General features: G+C 43.8%; 3 protein-coding genes across 3 annotated transcripts; 1 reads left to right on the top strand and 2 right to left on the bottom strand.

The window, feature by feature from the left end:
- Nucleotides 1-436: 436 nt before the first annotated feature.
- On the bottom strand, nucleotides 437-1,086 carry LOC120320641. Its single transcript, XM_039370903.1, has one exon. It carries the CDS (start codon nucleotides 702-704, stop codon nucleotides 501-503), a length of 204 nt encoding a protein of 67 aa, XP_039226837.1. The 5' UTR covers nucleotides 705-1,086; the 3' UTR covers nucleotides 437-500.
- A 4,868-nt stretch (nucleotides 1,087-5,954) lies between these two features.
- Nucleotides 5,955-8,447, bottom strand: LOC6529003 (zinc finger protein 135). The gene is made up of 2 exons (XM_002089999.3): nucleotides 8,000-8,447; nucleotides 5,955-7,936 (listed from the first exon to the last, which is right to left on the bottom strand). Exons 1-2 carry the CDS (start codon nucleotides 8,085-8,087, stop codon nucleotides 6,363-6,365), a joined length of 1,662 nt encoding a protein of 553 aa, XP_002090035.1. The 5' UTR covers nucleotides 8,088-8,447; the 3' UTR covers nucleotides 5,955-6,362.
- A 7,637-nt stretch (nucleotides 8,448-16,084) lies between these two features.
- LOC6529002 (damage-control phosphatase ARMT1) lies at nucleotides 16,085-17,965 on the top strand. The gene has a single exon (XM_002089998.4). The coding sequence runs from the start codon at nucleotides 16,170-16,172 to the stop codon at nucleotides 17,622-17,624; it is 1,455 nt and encodes a 484-aa protein (XP_002090034.1). The 5' UTR covers nucleotides 16,085-16,169; the 3' UTR covers nucleotides 17,625-17,965.
- The last annotated feature ends 3,968 nt before the right edge of the window (nucleotides 17,966-21,933 follow it).

The following is a 21,933-nucleotide window of genomic DNA, read 5'->3' as shown; positions in this document are numbered from 1 at the left end:
TGCGGGCAACCTGAAGATACCAAAAAAGCCAAATAAAAGCGACGGATGCGTGTCGCTTTCGACTGACTCTGCCACTGATTTAATTCGGTAAGCGAATGAGACACGACTCTGGCCGAGCATTTGTCCAACTGTAAGGCCTGATAGCCAAAGTTAAAGCCAAAGCCCGGCTCTTTACTTGCCTGCCGAGGGGAACATGCAAAGTGACAGCGCCGACGTCGGAGACAATTCCATATTTGGCCAAATTCAAATGCCATTAACACGTACGCCATTTGTCGGACTTCCAGAAGCGGATGAGTGCGAGTGGTGGGGTTTCACTTAAGGAAAAGCTTCGTCCTTGAAATAAACGTATAAGCAATGCCTACAAATAATTAGTTATCATTTTATTTCCCAACTTATTATAATTTTCATTTTACACCTCGAAATTAAATGGTTTATATAATTTTTAATTAGAAGAGGTATACATTATTTAGTACAAATTTGTTTAGAGTGCATCTTACATCCTAGTGTTTATTTGTCCACAGTTTCCGCGTTGCCTTCGTGTCGAAAGCCGGCCAGCACGCATTTCCCCTCAGTGCCAAAAAGCGTTCGACATTTAACACTTGTAAATTTCTTTCACCAGCCGACTTGAACTTTTCTGTCGGCGGCGTTTCGTGTTTGTTCCGAATGGAGCTAAAGTCCTCCCGGGTTCGATTGGGGGATTGCATGGTAACCTGTCGTGATTCTTATTTTAATTTGCTTTGACTTGTGCGCCTTTTTCGGGAGGTTTCTCGGCGGCTCTCCACTGGCCATTTGCAGACTTTCCTCGCCGACAGTTATTAGGCCTAAATGCAGAAGCGATGCGGCGATGTTCGGCTCATTAGCAGCGGGCCAAAAAGGTTTCTGCATTGGCAATTATTGTGAACCGTTTGCTGACGAACCCCACCAAAAGGACCCAGCCGGCAAATAAACTAATTTATGGATGGTTCTGCGAAAATTACCACATCTGGACGAGAAGGATATTACGCTATTATTCATTTTGAAAAAGTATTTAATGTTGAGGAATATATGTTGATTCAATTTATGTATGGGAGAGATTTTAGTATTTGTCTTAAAAAAGCTTTTTTGAAAAGAAAAACTTTACAAAGCCTGAGCTTGTCCCGCCCATAAATCGAATAGAGAACATATATCTCGGTTATAACTTGGCGCAAAGTTGGCCAAACCGAGACATAAATTTCCAAACTTATCTATGCCGGCGGATCGTGAGCTTGTTGGGGTATTTTCGGGGCTAGCAGCCCGTAGTTCGCAGTTCGCGGCTCGGAGCTGACTACATCTGACAAGTGTTAATTGAATTCATGTCGCTGGTAATCATAATAATAATAACAATATCATGTTGTGCTCTCGGATCCCTCCGACCCTGGAGCGCCTCGAGACATGCGCTTGCCGAGCTTTTGATGTCGGCTCTCGATGTCTTTCCATCCATTCTGTCTGCTCGACATCGTTATAAATTACTCAATTAATGTCAGCGTTTATGTCAGCGCACCGCCATATAGCCAAACTGAACCGATCCGAGCCGATCCGATCCTGGCCTGTAGTCTGGGATCTTGGCTCTGGGGTCTGAAGCCTGATCCCCGGCCAGAAGATAGGCACATGCAGATAGTACACATAGATATGACATGATAATGGGGCATGTTTAGTGGCTGTCGTCGGTTTAATTAAAAACGGCTTTATGCATAAAACAAAAAGCCCCCTGACTGGCTGACAAGTTGCGCAACTTGACACTTTGCAGCGGTGCTGGAGTGGCGGATGAACTGGCGGACTGGAAGAGCTGTTCCCGGGCCCTTTTCGGCAAGTTCGCTGCCTAAGTCTTTTGTTTCGCTCGTAGGCACTCGACACAAAAAACGTGCAAAATATGATTTTTTCGCTCTGTTTTGCTTTTTTCCTTTCCATCCTTATTTTTTTTATAATTTCGAACGTAACTACTGCTGCTGAAAGCAAATGCCAATTTTGTGGCTGGATGGCTTTTGTCTCTTTCGACGCCCTCTCAATGGCGACGAAGGCGACGAGTAGGACACCCACGCCCTCGCCTCCTAATATTATAAAGCACTGAACTCCGCCTTAAAAATACCCTTTTCAAAAATATTACCTTTGCTGAAAATCAAGACTATTGCACCACTTAATGACAATCACAAGCATGTCTATGACGTACACAAATAAATTGTTTTAGTTGAAACAAGTGGCATTTTCATATAAAACTAAAGGTAATTTCACATTCTTGTATTAAAATTGTAATGTACTTTACTAAAAGAGCATGTACTTATGCTTCAAATGGCTCACACTGAAGTGTTTCACGGATACTGAAAACTAATACCCGGCACGGGCATAATTAAATCTTTCGCCTATTGCCTTTTCTGTGATGTAATAAGACAAATCCGATTTCAGCAGTATGCAACAAGTGAGCAACACAACAGGTTGCTCTGCAGCAAATCGAATGTGCGGGTTGAACGCCCAATGGAGAACTAAAAGCGAGGCGCTAAAGAACAATGTGTCACAGCTATATTCGTGGTATTTTAAAGATCTTGACTGTGCTGCATATACATATATGTACATATGTACCCGTATGTACACGCGCACTTAGCGCGCTGACAAGTTGAAGCTTTGCGTGGAGCGCGGTCAGGCTGGGTTCGGATTTTGCCTCATGGGGTTTGGAGGCTCAGACACATTTGAGGTTTTTGATTTGCGCTGTCTGTCGCCTGTTGACGGATTTCGGTTTTTTGTCCGGCTCTGGCCCGGTGTGGGTGGCCCACACATATGGCCAAAACCAGAGCTCGGTGCAATTGTTTCGCCGCTGGCGCCTCAGTGCCATATATCTGAGCCTGATTCGAGTCGGAGTCCACATTTAGTTTTCAAATTGCTTTTTTCTCGGTACGGCGGTTAGATTAAGCTTATTTCCGTATTGAAGTTTCAGCTTTGCGGTTTGAATTAATTAGCCGCCGTGAAAACGAAGTCCCGGCCAGTTCTTTAGCATATTATGAGTGCAAAAGCCAATCTTTATGGTTCTGTGCGCGGTCGAAGCCACAACGCCAACGCACATGAATTTGAATTTCATATTTCCGAACGAATCCGAATCCGAATGCGAGTCTAAAGCCGAGTCGAAATGCCAGCAAGACAATCGTAATTATTAATAATGCAAATAATTATATGGATTCCATTTCAGGGGCGTTGTCTGCATGTGATTTGCTGAGAAGGTTCTTAATCTTTTTGTGTCATGTCTGTTCCTCGGTTCGCTTTGATCGCCTGGTAGTGTGGGAAAAAAGTTCTCATTTGGCTTTTGCCACTTGATGTTTTTTCTGGGTTCTCTGTTGGTTTCGCTTCAGTTTTGTTATGGCTAATTTGCCTGCGCTGCATTTTAGTTTCCTTTTGATTAATTTGACGTCGACGAGTGCACGGCATCGGATTTATGACGTGGCCAAGCCGTAATTTCGGCCAGTTCCGCCAAAGTGTTGTGTGTGTGGCATGAGTTATGGACAGCCGGGATTGCCTGCTCGTGGCTAATCACTTGGTCACCCCCACACATATGAAGTGTCGCTGGAGGCGATGGAACTCGGCTAGAACTGGTCTTTTGGTGGATTCTTATTTATTATAGTAGAAGTTTACATATGCAATGAGATTTTTTAGAAAACATCTTTGATCACTTTAACGATTCAAAAGTTCTTCCAATCCCCTATGCATTGCCCAATATGGCTATTGTAAGCGAGAGCAAAAACCAACTGCCAATAGACGGGTACAAGACTTGGCCTAAACGATTTCTGTTGTTGGCAGCACTTCACAATCACGGCGATTAGATCTTAATACAGAAAATGGCGCTTACTCAACACACGATTAGCGGCCCGAGCTGAGAACAATCATAATTAAATATTAATTTACACTCGGCGCGTTAAGCAAACAACACGTACAGCTGATTGGCCGTAACAACAAAAATATTATTACCTACACCCGATAAAAGCAACAGCAAAGGCAAAAACAATGCCTGGTGTCTATATGTACAGCTGCGGCGCCGGGCAATATTCCATAATTTGTTTCATGTGCCGATTGAAATTACTAAATATTAATGGCCATCGAGCTGGTAAAACGTGTCTTGAATATTTAAATTTAAATACTAATAATTTTGATCGGAAAAATGCATTTAAAAATGAATTTTGAGCGAACTTGGGGCGATCGAAGATTAATTAAACTGCCCCGGCGACGAAGCCGGGCCCAAAATTAGAAAAAGAACAGGGCGTGTGCTGCTGGCCAACGGAAAACCTGGCTGTTAAACAGACTGCCAATTAAACCAACTCTGCACGTAGCCGCAATAAACGGAACTCGAGCAAAGTGAAATACACATTTTTCGGTTGCTTTAGGGGCTTTGGTTTTTTATACTTCGGCGGCCCATAAATTAGCGCTCTAAACGATTGCCTGGCACTTGTCACCAGGCTGCCGTCTCATTTAACCTTTGACCAAATGCCGCTACCAAAAAACCGCATGCGTTCCAAAGGGGCGTGGCACTTGGAGCCGAAGAAACGGCAGCACGCGCACTCAAAATCAAAATACAAACCTTATAAAAAACCGGGCTGTCCCCGGTCATGGCGAGTGCTGTCTACCAAATGCAATATGACTTTCAAGTGGCAGCTCTATGGCGTGGTTTCCTAATAGACCAAATAGCTACCGCTTGCCCCAGCCGAACTCGGAAGCAAGTGAAGGCATCGTAACAGGGAATACCCTTACAATTAAATAATTTAATAATTTAAAAAGCTGGTAAAGAAGAAAGATTTTAACTGAGTTTGCCATACTCATATGAAGATGATAGTTTGCTAATTTAATTTACGCCTTTAAAGAGCTCTTAAACTACTTTTTTACATTTACATTTTGCATTAATCCTCTTTTTAAGCCAATATGAATCCTTTTGGGTAATAAAAGAAATATTACATATTGAGCAAAACGCACCTGACTGTGTGAGTTCCCAAGTTCTGGTAAGAGTACCGGCTTATGAACAAAAAGTGAACTGCAAGTTGTGGAGCGTTAAAAACTGCGTGGACGGCTTTTATAATAATGCGAGTGCGCTGAGCCTGAGTTGCCTGACATCCAGATGGGGATGCAGGGTGGGTGGGGCTTTTCGCTACATAAAGTAAGGTGCGGCTGGGCTGCAGAGCGGAAAAGCGGCAACTGGAAAACGCGTTTAATTGAGCTTGCCGGGCTGCAACCTGGCTGCCCACTAGCGCCATCTAGCTGCGTGCGGCTGCACCAAGAGCCGGCTTTGTTGATTTTTTCAGTTTGCCTCTAAAAAAACCGAAAACAAAATCGATGATTCATCGCTTAGTTTGTTGTTTTGAGTGGATTTCGCCAACTGCAGCAGGCCCACAAAATACTAGACTGTTGGCGCTTGCCGCCTGCTGCTGTTGTTGATGTTGCTAGTTGCAGTGTTGGTGGTTGTAGTGTTGCTGGTTGACGGTGACGGTGACGCAGTCGCAGTCGCAGTTGCAGTTGCAATTGCAGCTGCGCCAATTCTCCTCCGGTTGCCGTTTGCATTTCGGTGCTTTACGTTCAAAACAATTATTATTCTGGCAATTAATTTTGATTTAAGCAGCGATTTTCAATACATTTCTATACATACAAACGGCTTCATATGTATAGTAAGACTGCTTTCCTAGCCTTTTGAAACCCCCCATTGAGTCTCTCTGACGGTTGAATGTCTCGATTTCTGTGGATTTTCATTTCGAGTGCAGCGATAAATAAGCGACACCTACATTGCATTTCCGAGATTTCATCTTTTAGATTGCGATGCGATTCGAGCGGTTCGTCCGATAGATAAAACTGGAGGTTTTTAAAAGACGCCGATTTTAATGAAAGTATTGGGATGAGGAAAATTAATTTGTTTACTTCCTTTGAAGAAAATATTTTAAATGCGATGACTGCTGTTTTTTTGAGTTTTATTTATTACAAAAATTAAATTTAAATACATGCAAGTAAATGGCTACCTTTACCATATTTACAAGGCTTAAATCATAAAGTATAATTTAAAATAAATTATAAGATTAAATTATAAGTTAGTGTGTGGTATGAATTGGGGCTTAATTCTCTGGCACCGTTTTGATTTATACACAAACGAGTTTCAACAATGATCTATAATACAAGGAATTGTCAACGAAAACAATCTAAGGCTAAGCTTTCAACTGCGATATGAGTATTGGAATAATTAAGTAATAACTCTAAATAAATATTTCTGGTAAGCTAGAGACCCTAAGAGGCAATAAAATTGCCCTGACTAATTTTTGGCACTGACTTTTCCCTGAATCTGACTACTGGCTTTGGTTAAACTGACTAAGAATATGATTTAACGTTGAAGATTAATAAATGGCCGGTGGTGGAATTGAGTAGTTCCCGCCCTCCTCCTCTTCGCCGTTACTGCTGCCTACACTGCCGGCGTAGTAGACTTGGTGGGGATGGGGATTGTGACCCTCCTCGTAGCCCTGGAGGTGCTGCTGTAGCTGCTGCTGATCGAAGCCACCTCCTGACCCACTGGGACCTCCACTCTGCTCACTCTGGCAACCGCTTTGCAGGTGCTTGGCCAGCAGGGACATGCGCGAGAAGGACTTGGTGCAGGTGGGGCAGGAGTACTTCTTCACATCCGAATGGGTTTGCATGTGCGCGCGAAGATTTGACCTATCGGCGAAGGCACGGTTGCAGTGTTGGCAGCTGAAGGGCTTTTCACCCGTGTGGGTGCGTATGTGACCCTGGAGGAGCCATGGTCGCGAAAAGGCCTTGCCGCAAATGGGGCACTTGCAGGGCAGCGTATGTGTACGAATGTGCATCTTTAGGGCGCCCAAGGACACATAGGTTTTGTCGCAGTTCTTGCAGCTGAAGACCTTCTTCACCTGGTTGCCCTCGGCCGAAGGACAATGGAACTGCTGGTGCTTGGAGAGTCCCGAGTAGGTGGAGTAGCTCTTTCCGCAATCCTGGCAATGGTATCGCGGTACTCCCACTGGCTTTTGCATGCTCTGTGCTGAGGCTACATTAGCTGCCTGAATCAAAGCCGAAGCTTGATCTGTGCAGAACTCGGTTTGGTCGACTATGGCACCAGATCCTCCAGGCTGGCTTCTAATGATCTTGTACTCTGTGCTTTCGTAGGCGTGCGTTTGCTGATGCTTCACCAATCCTGCATAGGTGGCATAGCACTTGTTGCACTGCTGGCACTGGTAGTACAGGTCATTGCTGCTCTTGATCTTCAGCTGGTTGATGTCCTGATTCTCCTGATCCTCCTCCATGTCCATCGGAGGCGGCGAATGCTGCGTATGCTGCGGAGCCACGTGTTGCATGCTAAGCAGAGCTCTGGCTACGTTTTGCAGATTCATGTTCTCGCTCAGAACTCTCCGCTGGGTTACGGAAAGGTCCTCCGGTTCGGCCAGTGGAGTGGGGGGTGGATAAAACAACTGGGGTTGTGGGACCGGAGCTATCTCCTCTTTGATGTTCTGCATTTTCATACAATCCTCATACTCGGCTATGCTTTTGAGTAGGTTATTATTGTAGTTTCGCAGGGGGAATTGATCCTCATCAGTGGGTTCAACCTTGATGATGGTTGGGCTAGCATCTCTGGCGTATCCAAGAGGGATTTGCTGCTCTGGTTCCTGCTCCGGTTCCATTACCGCCTCCTCGGGTGGCAACTCGAATTCACCGTAGCCGAGGCGAGCCAGGCTCTTGGCGATTTCCTCGCGGGTGAAAACGTCCGGAAACGCACGGGCTATCTCACGGGTTTCCTCCCAAATGCGACGGGCCAATTGCTCCTTGGTTTGATTCAGGGCGGCATCAAAGCGACGCCTCATTTCAGTGGGCACCGGATGAGGTTCTTGTTCTGTCTTAGCCATCCAATGGGGTTCCAAAGGCACGGCTGCTGAGGCCACACTCAAGTCCACGGGTCCCTCATCTGTTGACATCAGCATAGAGTTAGTATGTGCCTGCTGAATCACTTTCATAACCTTAAACCTACCATGACTTAAAAGATCCTCTGGACTGGACTCCTCCACCATTATCGGACGCTTCTTGAGCGGACAGCGGCTGTACTTGAGTTTATCCATGGTTGCTTTGTGAATATTCCTTATGGTTACTGATCAACGATCTTCTATTTTGTATTTAATACCGATCCTTGAACTCAAATCACTGCTCACTCATTTGCTTTTGCCACACGCGTCTCGATCGTTTGGAGTTTCTCGCTCGAATGATGCAACCCAGCAAGGATCAGTCCGGTTTTATAGACTCCCGATCAACCCCCTGGCAGGATGATCAACCCCCTGGGCAAAAAGGATCTTGGCGTCTACCTACTTCCGATGTCGCCCGGGATTCTGTAAATCCACCCCGAACCACGAGCCAAAGATCCATTCAGCGTTCGAGCCACAGCCGTGCGTTCATTGAACGCAGATACAGCTGCAGATCGGGCAATCCGGGGGTACCACGGCCATATAGACAATCGTCGAGAGAGGGAGGGAGGGATCTGGAGACGAGAGGAACAAATCTGTGTGTAAAAAGCGAGCACGTGCCACAGGGCTCTCTCCGTTTCACTAGCCGATCCCTATCCCGATCGCCACCAGCTGCCTCTCTGGTTCAGCTCGTATTTCCCCTGATTTTCAATGGTGTGAGTGAGCGGCAGCTGGTGGCGAGCTTGCTATATACCCGATCAACTTTGTTTATAAGCCTCTTTCGGGCCCGCCTCACACGATCGCTTTTTACATAAGCCTTACGGACGGTTGCTCTTCGGGAGCAGGTGAGCTTGCTCTTTGGGGCCCCGTCAAGAGAAGCTTCGTGCCCCAATAAAAATGTTCACTCTCTTCGCTCTTTGGGGCGCTCTTGTTTCAACTTCCAGTCGTCCCCCGGTTTTAAGAGATAGCTTGCTGTGGTACTTAGAGGGTATTTTAGCTATCGTTTGAATAAGCTGCTTATCGACCTGATGTTCACTACTCAAATTTTGTTAAGCTGAGCTTAAGAGATCACACTTTCTGCTGAATTTGCTGATCAGAGATTTCAGCGTTTTGATTAAGGATATAATTCCCTAATATTTGATTACCATTAAATCAAAAAGACTTTAAGTATAATCATTAAGATGGATATATTTAAAAAGGTACAAGAAGTTTTCCTTTCTGTCTTTAAAAGCTTTTATTCTGTTGCATATTGCGAACTTATGTTACAGATCTTGCAGTTACAGAAGAAAAGAAGCACTTAGGTTTCTAGATGATCTTTATCGGAGCGATCCTCTCCAGCTGGCAGCTGAGTAGGATCAGCACGCGACATTGGCTCCGCCATTAAATCGAGCCCACCAACAATGCAATGTACCCACTTGGACGTCCACAGAAATATTAATCACCAGGACAAACAACGCGCAGATCTAAGGTAAATCAACCTTTCCCAGACTATTGTTCCGGTCCTCCTCCTCCTCGTTTATCGGTGCACTCGGCAGAAATAACCCCCTAAAGGCCATGAAATTTCAATTCCCGATATTAAAGAATCTCACCATCTGCCAGAGACCTCCAATCCACCCCAAAATGGGCATGTGCCCGCACAGTTACCTGGCTTTATTTTTCCGATCAAGCCGAGTGCCTTGGAATGCGCCAAAAGAGAGAGGTTCGTGCAAATCTACCTGGCGCAGTTGGCCCACCCCAAAATCCGCAGCATCACCAGGCAACCTTCGTCGGAATATTGATGGTGGTGGAACTGCAGTTTTGGACGTTACTTTCCGACCAACCCCTCGTCGAGCGTCTTGCAAGGAGTCGCACCCCCCGACCGCCATCCATTCCCACATCTGCCGCCTGTGACACGTACCACAAGGAACTGATTTCGTCTTTGAACTGATTATTCCATGCCCCGGGTATTTGGCGCCAAAATCCTGTAGCGAACCGGTGTGCTCAGCTGGCCGAGATGTGTTGTGATCTCTGTAACGTTAACAATAGGAAACGATCTCTGTTCTGATAGTACATTAAAAAATGAATTTGAATTATAATTAACTGCTGCTGAAATTGTAAAACCATTAATCAGTCCTTGATGCATCGTTGGCTCATCTTTTATTGTGAAATTTAAGCTTAGGGTAATGAAATGAAATACTATAAATCAGATAAAATCAAAAAGATAAGTATTTTCATGAAGTAATCAAGATTCAAATAACATAAAGAGATTTCGATAAGTAGGACTGCTAAGTCTATTTAAGCACGCAGTACATAATAATATACAACAAAAATTTGAGAGGAAATTCTTTCAGTAAAAAGATTTTACTGAACATTAAATCAGGATAACTGTCTTTAAATACCCCTCTCGTTTTATAATTTCTAATAAAGTCTATATTTGACAAAAAGGAAACACTTTTGAAATATGTGCCCATCCATCATCTTAATTCAAGCGCACATCTCAATTGTGTCCCCAGCCATCTGCCGTTGATCATTCGATTCTGACCATGGCCAATTTCACCTTCTGCTTGGTCAGCCCTCGAAGACTGCGGCGACTGCAACAATGAGGATAGTGTCATCAAACCCTGGAACCCTGGGACGCCGGGGAAAAGCTAACTGCACATCACCTGGCAGGTAAACCGCAAAGGCTAACTGTCCCACACAGATTTCCACTGCTCCACAGCTGAGTGCCTCACATCAAAGTGTCAAACGGCCGCACAGAGTCGCATAATGAAGTGCAAAATGCCATTAATTTGCCGCCGTCAAGGTGGCAAGTATCTGGGGATTGGGGCATCCAACCATCCGAGTATCTGGGAATCTGCTGGCTGCAGCTGCGCTCCGGAGCGGACAAAAGAAAGTCGGGCGGCGAAATAGTCGTTCAAAAAAGTATGCAGAAATCCAAAACGAATCCGATCCAGAGCGCTTGTCCCAGCCACACGCCGACTTTTGTCTCACATTGTCACGAGCTGAAGGTTTTTCAAGCCACTGAGCACACAATGCGGGAGAAATACAAGACAAATACAAGAAAAATGCTATGCGATGCTATGTCGCCCAGACCGAGCTGCAATCAAAACAAGATCTTAGAACTATTGGCGCCTGATACGGAGGGGGAAGCTCCAGGTCAGCGAGCATAAACGCCGCTTTTGAAATCCGATATTATTATCTGGCCGGAGAACACAGTAACGGTAATTATAATCGAATAAAAGCAGACAACAGTCTGAAGCTTCCGACGCCGCATAAATTAGTCCCGACTCCGGAGATCGAGACGGTGTCTATGAAAATATGGAAGCTACGTCTATAATTCAAACTAATTTGTTTTATTGACAGCGTGTGCGCTTCGATAAGAGACCCACCACACACACTCTCAAATTGTTCAATTATGTGGGGTCTTAAACCGAAGAATCGGGACTCCAAGGCGTGTTTCATTAGTCGGAGTGACAATAAATTAAGTTTCGACTTCATCGCCACTAATTAAAATGCGCTCTTGAGATATTAATCTGCTGGGAAGAAGCTTAGTTACTAGTCTCTGTGGTTAACTACACAGGAAATAAAAGGTCACTCTATATCTAATCCAACAATAATTAAAGACTTGGCTGCGATACTTCCTTTTAAACAATTTCAGTATCAAAATAATATTTGTAAGCATGTCTCTACTATATATGACTAAATTTTTTTCCGTGTATCTGTAAAGTTGGTTTTTCGGACCACCCGCTTGGCATTGGAAAGATAGATCGATCCGCTGATCGCTAGCTTTGGCGCTCTCATCTCGAACTAATAATCACCGGCGAGCTTGTGATTTTATTTTCATAAATGAATCACGATAATAAATTGTTTATGTTTCTCCGGTTATTCATGGGAAAAAAAGATTAGCATCAGCGTTTATGTTAATGCAATGTTGAGAAATCATAAAAATGAACAATTTGCCGCCTTATTAGTTGCCATCCGAACCAATTTGGCAAAAGCTGAATCACTTGCAAATATGTTTGCATATCCAAACATCTTGAGATAATTTCTGGAGTGCTTAATTTAATTTGCTTATCAATGACAAACATCCTTTCGGGTATTTCTTCGGTAAAGTTGAAGGGCATGTTGAAGTTCAAGTTCGCTATCTCTTGTTGGGGAGTAATTCACTTGAAGAGTACAGGAAAAAGACACTTGACTTGATAAAATATAGAAACATAATCTGCTTAAATGTTCCATGTTAGTATTACACTTATATTACGACTCCCCACATCATTTCCCTTTGTGATTAGTTCACTGTACTAAAATATATTTACCCGTCCATTGTGGTACCTAATTCAATAGCAAAGCCACGCCCATTTATTTACCTAAAGAAGGACCCCCATATGATTGCCAATCAATTAAGTAGCATTGAGTGCCTAATATGGAACATAACTATGCCATTATGGAGTGCGAATGTTCCCATGACCGAAACAATTTTCACTTGCAGGGACGGTGAGAAAGGCAAGAGGCGGGGAGGAGAAGGACGATTCCTGGTCGAGGGGGTGGTCAGGATCAGGTCCACGTCATCTCCCTGAAGGATTCTGACCGATAAATAACTTACCCACGCTCTGCGAAATACGGGTTCCGGCTGGATTTCGTCGCGGCTCCGCTGCAGGACTAAGGGATGATCCGTTGCAGGAGTTATTTGTTATTGGAATCACGTGACAAGTTGCTGGCTGGACGTCGAGGGGGTTGCCACCACGCCACCACGCCACTGGGAACCCGAAACAGAAATCATCCCACGGGATTCAATTTATGCGTGTTTGAATGTTTTTGATTGCGCGTTGCTAATTCAAATAAAATTCAACTGTTCGACTGCTCCTGCAGAAACTCCTCGATATTTTTTGTGGTGAGCAGGAAGGAGTCAAGTTGCGTGCTGGTGGTTCAGATGGAGGATGGTGGATGAGCTGGTTCAGCTGGTGGTGCTGCTGCTGCAACTTCAGCCTCATTTGCTTTTGTTTTCGTGTTTTTGTGGGCTCACTGCTTTTGTAATCCAATGCTTGAGGGTGCATCAATTTAGCTGACAGCTTTCGCATGTTTTTTTTTTTTTATATTCCCTGGCCATAATGAAGTCAAAAGCATTTGTTTCCCCGCGGGATTCCTAATTAAACGAATTAAGTGCAAGCGAAAACTCTTGGGAAGAGTCCCATTTTTTCTGCCAAAAAATCTGTGTTGAATACGGCAGCAAATGTCGCCCAAATTATTACAAATGATTTCCGATTTATATTTTATGCTAATTTAGAAGGCACAACCATGTTCGAGTTGTCAGCATTGTATTTACATAAATTTGAGCTATGAAAATGTTTGAAATTATTTCCGCTATATGGTTGGGAATTTTCCTTACCCATGCACCTGAACAGAAGCCGGTCTATAAATACGGTTGGGGCCGTATAATTGATTTATGGCCAATGGATTGCCGCACGCCCAAAATCCCCGAATAGGCCGAGGGGTCGCAGTAGCTCCTAAATTTAGACGCAGCTAAAACAACTAATTTAGCCGGCTTCCCGGCAGCGTGTTCTTCAGTTTTGTCACGTTCATGGGCAAATGCTTGGCATCATCATGGGGCCATCTTCTCCCCCCAGGAGAACGTGTCCGTTTGTTTGTTTTCGGGGAGTGAGCCTCTGTCGCAGGCACTGTCACAATTGACACTGACAATGCGGCAGGTACACGATCCCATCTCATTCCATCCCAGTGCCACCATCCCATTTCGTCGGCTACTGTCCCATCGGATCCCGGGAATCCGTTCCGGAGACGTGCCGTTAAGTTGTCAGTGGGTGGGACTTCGATTTCCATGTCTGCCGGATCCAGTTGCACTTTCGGAGCAGGCGCAGCGAAAGATTAATTGAACGTGCGCTGGCGAGTTATTAATCTTCTCGAGCTTAGTTGCCTGGGCTGCAGTGAGAAGAAATTTTAGAAAATGCTAAAAAGAAAAAACCAATTTAAGGAACATACAAACAGATAAGTGATATTTAATTTGTAAACCAAAATATAGTATACAACAAAGCTATGTATATTTTTTCGAGTGTGCCATTGTTTCTAAAATACTGTGTGCACTTCCCTCTCTGCGGTGTCAGCTAATGGGACCCGCCACTTGAGCCTTGATTATCCGGCCACATATGCAGCTGCCGCTCTCCCCGCTTTCGTGCTCGTTTTGATTTTTTGTTGGGACCCCTAATTTGTTTATGACTCTGATAATGCAATTTTTACTTGCAACGATCGGGGGCAGCAATAACATAAATATATTCACTGATCTGCTGGGAGCAATTACGGGGCCGGCCATATTTTGTCACTTTTTTCCGTGGCGGGTGAAAGTTGAGGCATTTTTATGGCAGAACATAATTTGGCTACAGCGAGATAGCCGAGATCGCTGAATTGCTACTTTGTGGAATTCGATATCCGTTCGGTCTTAATGCGACTTGCTTGGGCTGGGTCCGTTTTTTCCGTTCCCGATATCGAACAATGTCCAGTCATAGACTTCAGTCCCCACACCCAAAAAAAAAAGATTGACAATATTGCGTAGCGATGAGCACATGTCAGAACTTGCCACAATAACTACGCAGCTGTTAGGCGATTTCGATTTCGTGATTTCATGAGGAAACGTAATTCAGTCTTAACAGCTTCAGCCGAGGCACCGAAGATACTACTACCCTTTCTCTATCAAACGATTTGATAATTTTATACTATTTATTTTAATTTTCAAATCATATCATGGCATTATTATCTCTAATGTTACCCATATATTCGTATTGTTTCCCATAGCGATGCAAAAGGAATGGCAATTTTAGGGTATGCATTACGTTTTATAGGGTGTATAAACGTCTCCTTAGCAACTCAAAACAGACTTAACTGTTGAACGAAAATGGCGCACGGAAAGTATGAAGCACCTTGAGTGGCAAATTCACAGATAGGTAAAAGGAATCACCACCGAACTTGGAACCGGATTTTCATGGGGGAAGTTTCCGATTTCCGAGGAAGAGAACACCTGGATGCGAATCGGCGGGGTCTAAGGTGCACGGCCAGCGATAAAGAGCCGCAAGTTTCACTATTTTGACGCACCGGTGTCTGCCACACAAAATCACAAGGGGTTAGTGCTACACTGTGAGAATGATTTATTTTCGATTACTTTTATTACATATTTGGAGAATGCTATATCTCAAATTCCCATTGGTATTTTCGTTTTTCGCCCAGTTTTCGTAGTTTCTTTTACCTGTATTATATTATATTATATTTATATTATATTTATATTTACAGAATTTTTAAGAATTGGGACCATATTTTTTTTTCGCGTGATATTTATGAGTGTGTCTTGGGCAAACAAATAATATCATATCAGTTCGGCTCCTTTGGCAAATGCTTATGCAAATAAGGCAGAAACTGAACGATCCGGACGAACACTTGCGTCATCCGCAGTTCATAAACATTCAATTGGATCGGATAGGAACCGAAAAGGGTTGTCAGAGGAAGTGCACACCTTGCTCCATTAGCATAGAATTAACCCCGACAACTGGGAGATTGAGATTCCCACAGTGCCGCGGACTTGTTTATTAACATGTGACAATTATGCTAACTGCAATAACCCTCAGCCAACCCCTAGCCTTGCCAAGATTTTCACTTATCCGGGACTGCTCGAACCCATCCCAAACCGGATGCAATCAGGGATCAAGGGCAAGCACTCTAAGAATATGCTAATTTCATTTGCCACCGACCGTGTAAATTACACTTGGACATGACGCGATGCGGATAACACCTGGGCATCGGAAGGAAGTGGTTCCATGAATGGGAAGCGCGGAGGTTGGATCTCATTAATGCCGTGAGGTTTCCCACAGTACTTACCTGGTTTATGTGGGGACATTTCTGGTAACTTTTCTTGGAACGCTCAGGGATTCGAGTTGATAAATAAATGCTGATGGGTGAAATTCAACCGAGAAAGCCCAAATTTTGCATATTTTTATTTGATTGATTTTAATGAAACTTTATCACGAAGTTGTTTGGCTTACAGGCATACTTAATAGAGATAAATACTTATTATGGCAGATAATAAAGTTTGTACTACCAATTATGTATTAAGCATAATTTAAAGTGTTTTATAAGTTATCGATACCCAAAAAAGACTTGTTGAGAATTTTTGATTCTTAAATCAGTTTTCAGTCTTCCTTCAGTTTTTCCTTTCGTTTTCCTAAAAAATTAAAAAAAATCACGCTGACTGTTCAAATTAAATTAAACAAGATGGGCTGGCGTGTCTCAACGCACTCAGAAAAGTCCACCACAACAGATCTTTTCGAGGGCCCGACTCCTCGCCATTCCCTGCTGTCCGGAAGGTACAAACAGAGTTTCGCCTATTTGACGCTAAGGACTCGGATGCCGGGAATTATGCAGCAGATTATTATGAGGCTCCTCTCCGATGTACCGGATCTGGTGAACAAATACGGCGAGGAAGTGCGCAAGGATGTCAAGCAAATAGTGGATGCCATTGAACGCCTCAAGATGGAACTGAACCGGGATCGGCAGTTTTTGCTGTTTCACGGTGCTGAGCCGGACAAAGTTGAGTGGAACGCCTTCATAACTGAGATGCCACGTCCCAAAAAGTCCTTTTTTCGCGCCTGTTGGCTGCATGCCGAATGCTACTTGTACAGGCGAATCTTTTCCTTCTTCGAAAACAGCCGCCACCTGCACAAGTACGACTGCTTCGATCATCTGAAAAAGGAGGATCTGATGCTCAGCGAGGTGGCGATGGGAGCGTTGGCTAGAGCCACGCGAGGATTGCCCAAGAGCTTCGAGGTGTTCAGCAAGCTTTTGCGGATTGACCTGTGGGGAACCCACTTCGAACTGCAAATTGGCAACTTTAATTTCGCGGAGGAAGATAGCAAGAACGATATAGATGTCCTGGTTAAGGTGGCCGACATCGATAGGATTCTTCTCGTGGATGACTCCACTCTTATTTGGAATTGTTTGATGAAGGCGAGCAAGACCAGCGGGAATCGCATTGTGGACTTTATCTGCGACAACGGAGGCTTCGAGTTCTTTACGGATATGTTGTTACTGGAATATATGGTGGATAATAACTTGGCCACCCAAGTGCGTCTGCATGTCAAGGCCATTCCTTGGTATATATCCGATGTTACGCGTGCTGATATCGATTGGACAATAGATTTTCTGACTGGCCACCAGGATGAGACCCTTTCTGCGGTGGGCAAGAAGTGGGCCCACTTGATGAAATTCGAGAAAATCGTTATAGCTCCTACCTCCCACTTCTGGACTGGACCACAACCCTACTTCGTTATGGTGGAATCGGATATCGAGCTTTATCGTTTGCTCACCACCTCCAAGTTGGCCATTTTCAAGGGGGATCTGAACTACCGAAAGTTGCTGGGTGACTATATATGGGATTCGGCAGAGGAGTTTATCACTTGCCTGCGGGGCTTTAGACCCACCAATATATGTGCTTTGCGGACTGTCAAATGCGAGGTGGTTTGCGGACTGCCGGAGGGAATGGCGGATACGCTCTTGAGGAACGATCACAACTGGATGATATCGGGCAACTATGGCGTTATCCAGTACACCGATTCTCTGAAATGTTCCTGCGCCTTGCCAGGCCAAGACAACGATGAAAAAGACAACCGTATGCTGGGGTTGGTGGTGCCTCACTCTCAGAGGTCGACCTTAGTTCCCAATCACCAATAAATGAGTGCGAATTTGTCAGTTGAAAATCGAATGGCCCCGTTACTCCCACTCGGAATCGGGTTGGGTGCAAGTGCTCCTCTTCCAAAACAAAGCCCGAGGTATTGGGCCTGGCTCTAACAGCGACTCTCTTTTCGGCCAATTGCCGGTTGACTAATGCTGTTGTTTTTATTGATGGCGCGCACATGCGCACCCATTTGTCCTGGCGACTACCAATTTGGAAATGGAAAGTTGCCACACCGCCACATGTTGCCAAAGGCGTGAATTTACGGCAGCAAAAAATATGAAAATTAAATATGTGCTGATTAAATTGATTGTCTCCCGGAATCAAATTTGTCACAGAACTACCGACTTTGAAAACTTATATATATGTATATGTATATTTGCTGATCCCAATCATAGATTCCGTTTCCTATTATTTAAAGTAGCCAAATGTTGCTTGACTTTACTTTCTGCTTAGGCAGGCAATTTTTTTCTTTTGTTTGAAACATCTTTTGTGAAGAAAATAATAATGCCCTACTAAGAGAAAATAAATTTCCCAGGCTTATTTTCCTTAACTTTTTCAAACCATTGCACCTCAATAAATATTATATCGATGGGAGACCAAAAACGTCGCTTTAGATTCGGTATCATGCAGAGCTTTCTCAGTAATTTGAAACCATACCAAAAGTAGCGACTAATTGCAAGAATGCTCCTTTAAATTCTGCCTAGTCAAATGAAATCATTTTACTTGATTGCCCATTCCAAGTGAGTAAATATAAAAAAGCAGCGATCCAGAAATATTACAAAATCAAATGAACATTCTCACAGTTATAAAGGAGGCAAATTTTGAAAAGAGCAACATGAGTCCGCCGAATTCCGCTGCACATTTTCCGCCGTTGATCAAGTACAGTTTCCGAAAAATCGCTGGCGATTAATCATCAGTATAGCAATGTTTGAGAACTCGACTGATTTATTTTCCCACCAAAACATAAAAGCCACCCTGCCGTCGGACAGGATTTACTGCGCAGCTGCAGGACAACACAGCACTCACGAAGAACGAACATCGTGCTTCCTCAGCTTCAATAGCAACAGCCTGCTGCTGGGTGGCATGGGGTGGGTTATTTGCGGGGCTTGTCCTTGAAGGCACCCGGTGTTTGGTGTTGGGTGTTTGGCGGTGTGGTGCCCGGTGAATGGTAAATGGTAAGCAGTACCCGAAACCAGGTTGCTGTCAAGCGACGCCTCTTCGGAGCCGGTGCTTTTGTCTCACTTCGCCCGTTCGGGGTTGCAAAACTTTTCCCACCATTTCGACCCTGATTTCCACCCCACTCGATCGGGGTGAGTGGATAGTGCGCAGGTATGCAACCGAGGACCAGCTGCCGGTATGCAAACGAATCCAACAGAGCTTTTGCCACGCTGAATTTGGATCTTGATGGAAAATTACCAAATTCCCGAGTGTCCAGAAAATAGAAAGAAATTCCTTTGCCAGAAAATAGAAAGCCTTTCAACTTTTTAGCAGTGTTATGTATTGAAATTAGTTTCTTGGAATATTACTATTAAATCTATTATTATTCAGTATCATTTGTGCCTAACGTTAAGGGACTTGCCAAACAAATTTGGAAGAAAATCAAACTAATCAGCGCAATAATGAGTCATAGACGATACAATCCACTACTTTGTATATTCAACTCTTTGGCTTATCAATCATTGCACCCTAGAAAAGTTTATAGATTTAATATGCACTCTTTACCCCGAAAAGCGTAATTGCTATTGGCCGACCAATGAGTCACGCATAGGTCATTCCATTAAGTATTACGAAACTTTCAAGCAAACAGTTTGACAGAGTGTAACAGCTCGATTTATGGTTCACTCTGGACTAGTTTATAGGCAAAGTGATAAGCAGGAAGTACTGACGACGGACGACAATACCACCCGTTCAGCCATTAGCGGGAGCCACCTGAGTTATGGGTGAATTAAATCGAACTCGATTCGCGGGCAATTATCTGGGGTATCAGGGGAAGCCGGGGATTGGAAATCAGGGGACTACAAGGAGTCCCCGAAAAAGCAGTTGACATAAACCTCTCGCCGGCAGCTCCTCCGCCAAAGGCGCTGACAAGTGGTTGGGTTGTGCCGCAAAAAGGTCAACATTTCGTAATCAGCTTAGTAGCTTTTGTATGCACGTAACCATAACCATGCCCCATGTCATCCTGTATTTCACAGGAACCGCGAGGGGCTTGCACCGCGCCACACTGTCAACCCGCCAGCGGCACGAGATTGTGGAACAGCGTTCGCCGACCGACCAAGTGGTCTCTCGTTGCCCAAAAAGATGAAAAAAGAAAAAATGACTAGAAAAACGGCGACTATCACCCGCTAACATTCAAATTCAAATTTGCTTAGGCCCACCGACAAAAATTAGGCGCAGACTTGGGCGCTAATCTGGTTTTAAACTGAGTTTGGCTCTGAGTCCAGTCTGCTGCCGCGATGCGGGTGTGTTCCCAGCCACGCAGAGTTCCACGTCTCTGCACTGGGCAGCCAACTTGGGACTACCAAACTAGCTAGATCGCATTACAATACTATATTACCTTCAACTATTATTTTTAGCCTTAAAATATTTCTTATGCCAATAATATATTTATATAATTTACAGAAATCCAATAAGAAATCAAGTTTTAAAGTTCGAGCGACATTCATATGTATGAAACTTAAAATGTATATTATAAACCTAGAAGCTCACTAACAGATAAATAAAATAATTTTATTACAAATTAAACTACAAACCTAAAGAATGTAATATTATAGTTATAATATTTCAACCCTAATCTTTCTATAAATGGAAAATCAATACATGTGCATAAAAATTATAAAGTCCTTTAAAATAGCCATTTGCATGAGGATTTAAAATAGCCAAGTACCCAGGCCCAACACGCCTGCTGGCCAGTTACTAGCCTTTTGCCTCACCTCATGTCCAGCAACCAGTTTTCAGGCGAGGTGTGCGAGTGTGTGTGGCACCCGCACCTGGCCAACTGCCCAACTTACGACTTTCGGCGAGTCCAACGGACCAGCTGCCAGTCTATTCTCCACTGCCCTACCCACCCTAGTCTCTATCATGCCACCCATGGCATGTCCACCTCTGAGGAGTCCATTGCTGCTAGTCAGACATTATCCTTTAAAGTTTTTGTTTTACTAAATGAACGTTAAGAAAAACGACTCCTGAACATAGTACGAAAACTTTATTTAGCAAAGAATTAAGTTATTAAAAGAAAAAAACTATGTCTTACATTATATTAAAACAGGCTATTAAACAAAAATAAAATAAAATTTATGCTAGCTGCCTAAATGATTATTATTATATTGTATATACCTACTAAGTGTAGCACAATTTTCTTATCACTTCTTCATATGTCTTACAAAAGTAATTAATACTTTAAGAGGTCCATCCTAAAAAAAAACCTAGTAACCTATCAAAAATTGAAATCAATTGCCTTCTGCATTAATCTTTCCAACGGCCTTAATCATTTTAATGCATTTACTGTTGACTAGTGCTATTGATTTGCACAAGAAATTCACCCAAATAGCCTTTTAAGTATTAATGCTTATTCGTCTGCAACATAAAGATATGGAAATATGGGTTTATTGAGAAATAAAATGCAAAGTTTTGTGTTTGCTTGACAATAAAGCAATCCTCTCCCGCTGGACTTTGGCTGAAAATTAGGAAGTTAACACCAAGTCCTGGGCGACACTTTGACTGAAGATTGATGGTCCAGTCGGCGAGCTAAAGAAACGCCTTTCCATTTTGAATGGAAATACAAAACAGGTTGGCAATCGCTCGCTTGGCATTAACAGAGACCCACAGCCAAATACAAATAGCCCAAATACCCCAAGTGCGCTGTAATTCGTCTACTCAACGCCAGAGCCTGATTTGCTGATTAGCAACACTCTTTCCGTCATATTCTGAAACCCAATTACAACGCCACTGACAAGACAAACGGCCAAACAGTTGCGACTCCAGTCTCCCAGCCTGGGCCACGTGAACACCCTTATGCAAAAACAAATCAAAACAGCATAAAAAGTCGTAAATCTGTGCCGAAAATAAAAAAAATACAAACCAACGGTCTTAGAGCATGTGCCACAGCTAAAAAGGCGAAGAAAAAGTCTGGCTAAAACCACGGCCAAAAACCTCTAGCCAAGACACTTGGCCACTCGAGACAGCGGCTGCTGTGATAAAATATGAGACAGTGGGGCAGACAGTCAGCGGTTTTGGTTTTTTGGCGGTGCACAGACGTGGGGCAGGCAATGATTCAGTACAAAAGCAGCCAAAGAAAAGAAGTCCGCC

The sequence above is a fragment of the Drosophila yakuba genome, chromosome 2L (genome assembly GCF_016746365.2).
Source record: "Drosophila yakuba strain Tai18E2 chromosome 2L, Prin_Dyak_Tai18E2_2.1, whole genome shotgun sequence".
NCBI classification, from domain to species: Eukaryota; Metazoa; Arthropoda; class Insecta; order Diptera; family Drosophilidae; genus Drosophila; species Drosophila yakuba.
Note: the sequence above shows the minus strand (reverse complement) of the source record. Positions and strands in the feature narration are given on the sequence as shown.

Excerpts from the sequence above, each read along its gene's own strand:
- LOC6529003 (XM_002089999.3), bottom strand. The coding sequence starts at position 8,087 with ATGGATAAACTCAAGTACAGCCGCTGTCCGCTCAAGAAGCGTCCGATA. Across the intron at positions 7,937-7,999 it reads AGAGGATCTTTTAAGTCATG|ATGAGGGACCCGTGGACTTG; the intron begins GTAGGTTTAAGG and ends TGATGTCAACAG.
- LOC6529002 (XM_002089998.4), top strand. The coding sequence starts at position 16,170 with ATGGGCTGGCGTGTCTCAACGCACTCAGAAAAGTCCACCACAACAGAT.
- LOC120320641 (XM_039370903.1), bottom strand. The coding sequence starts at position 704 with ATGCAATCCCCCAATCGAACCCGGGAGGACTTTAGCTCCATTCGGAAC.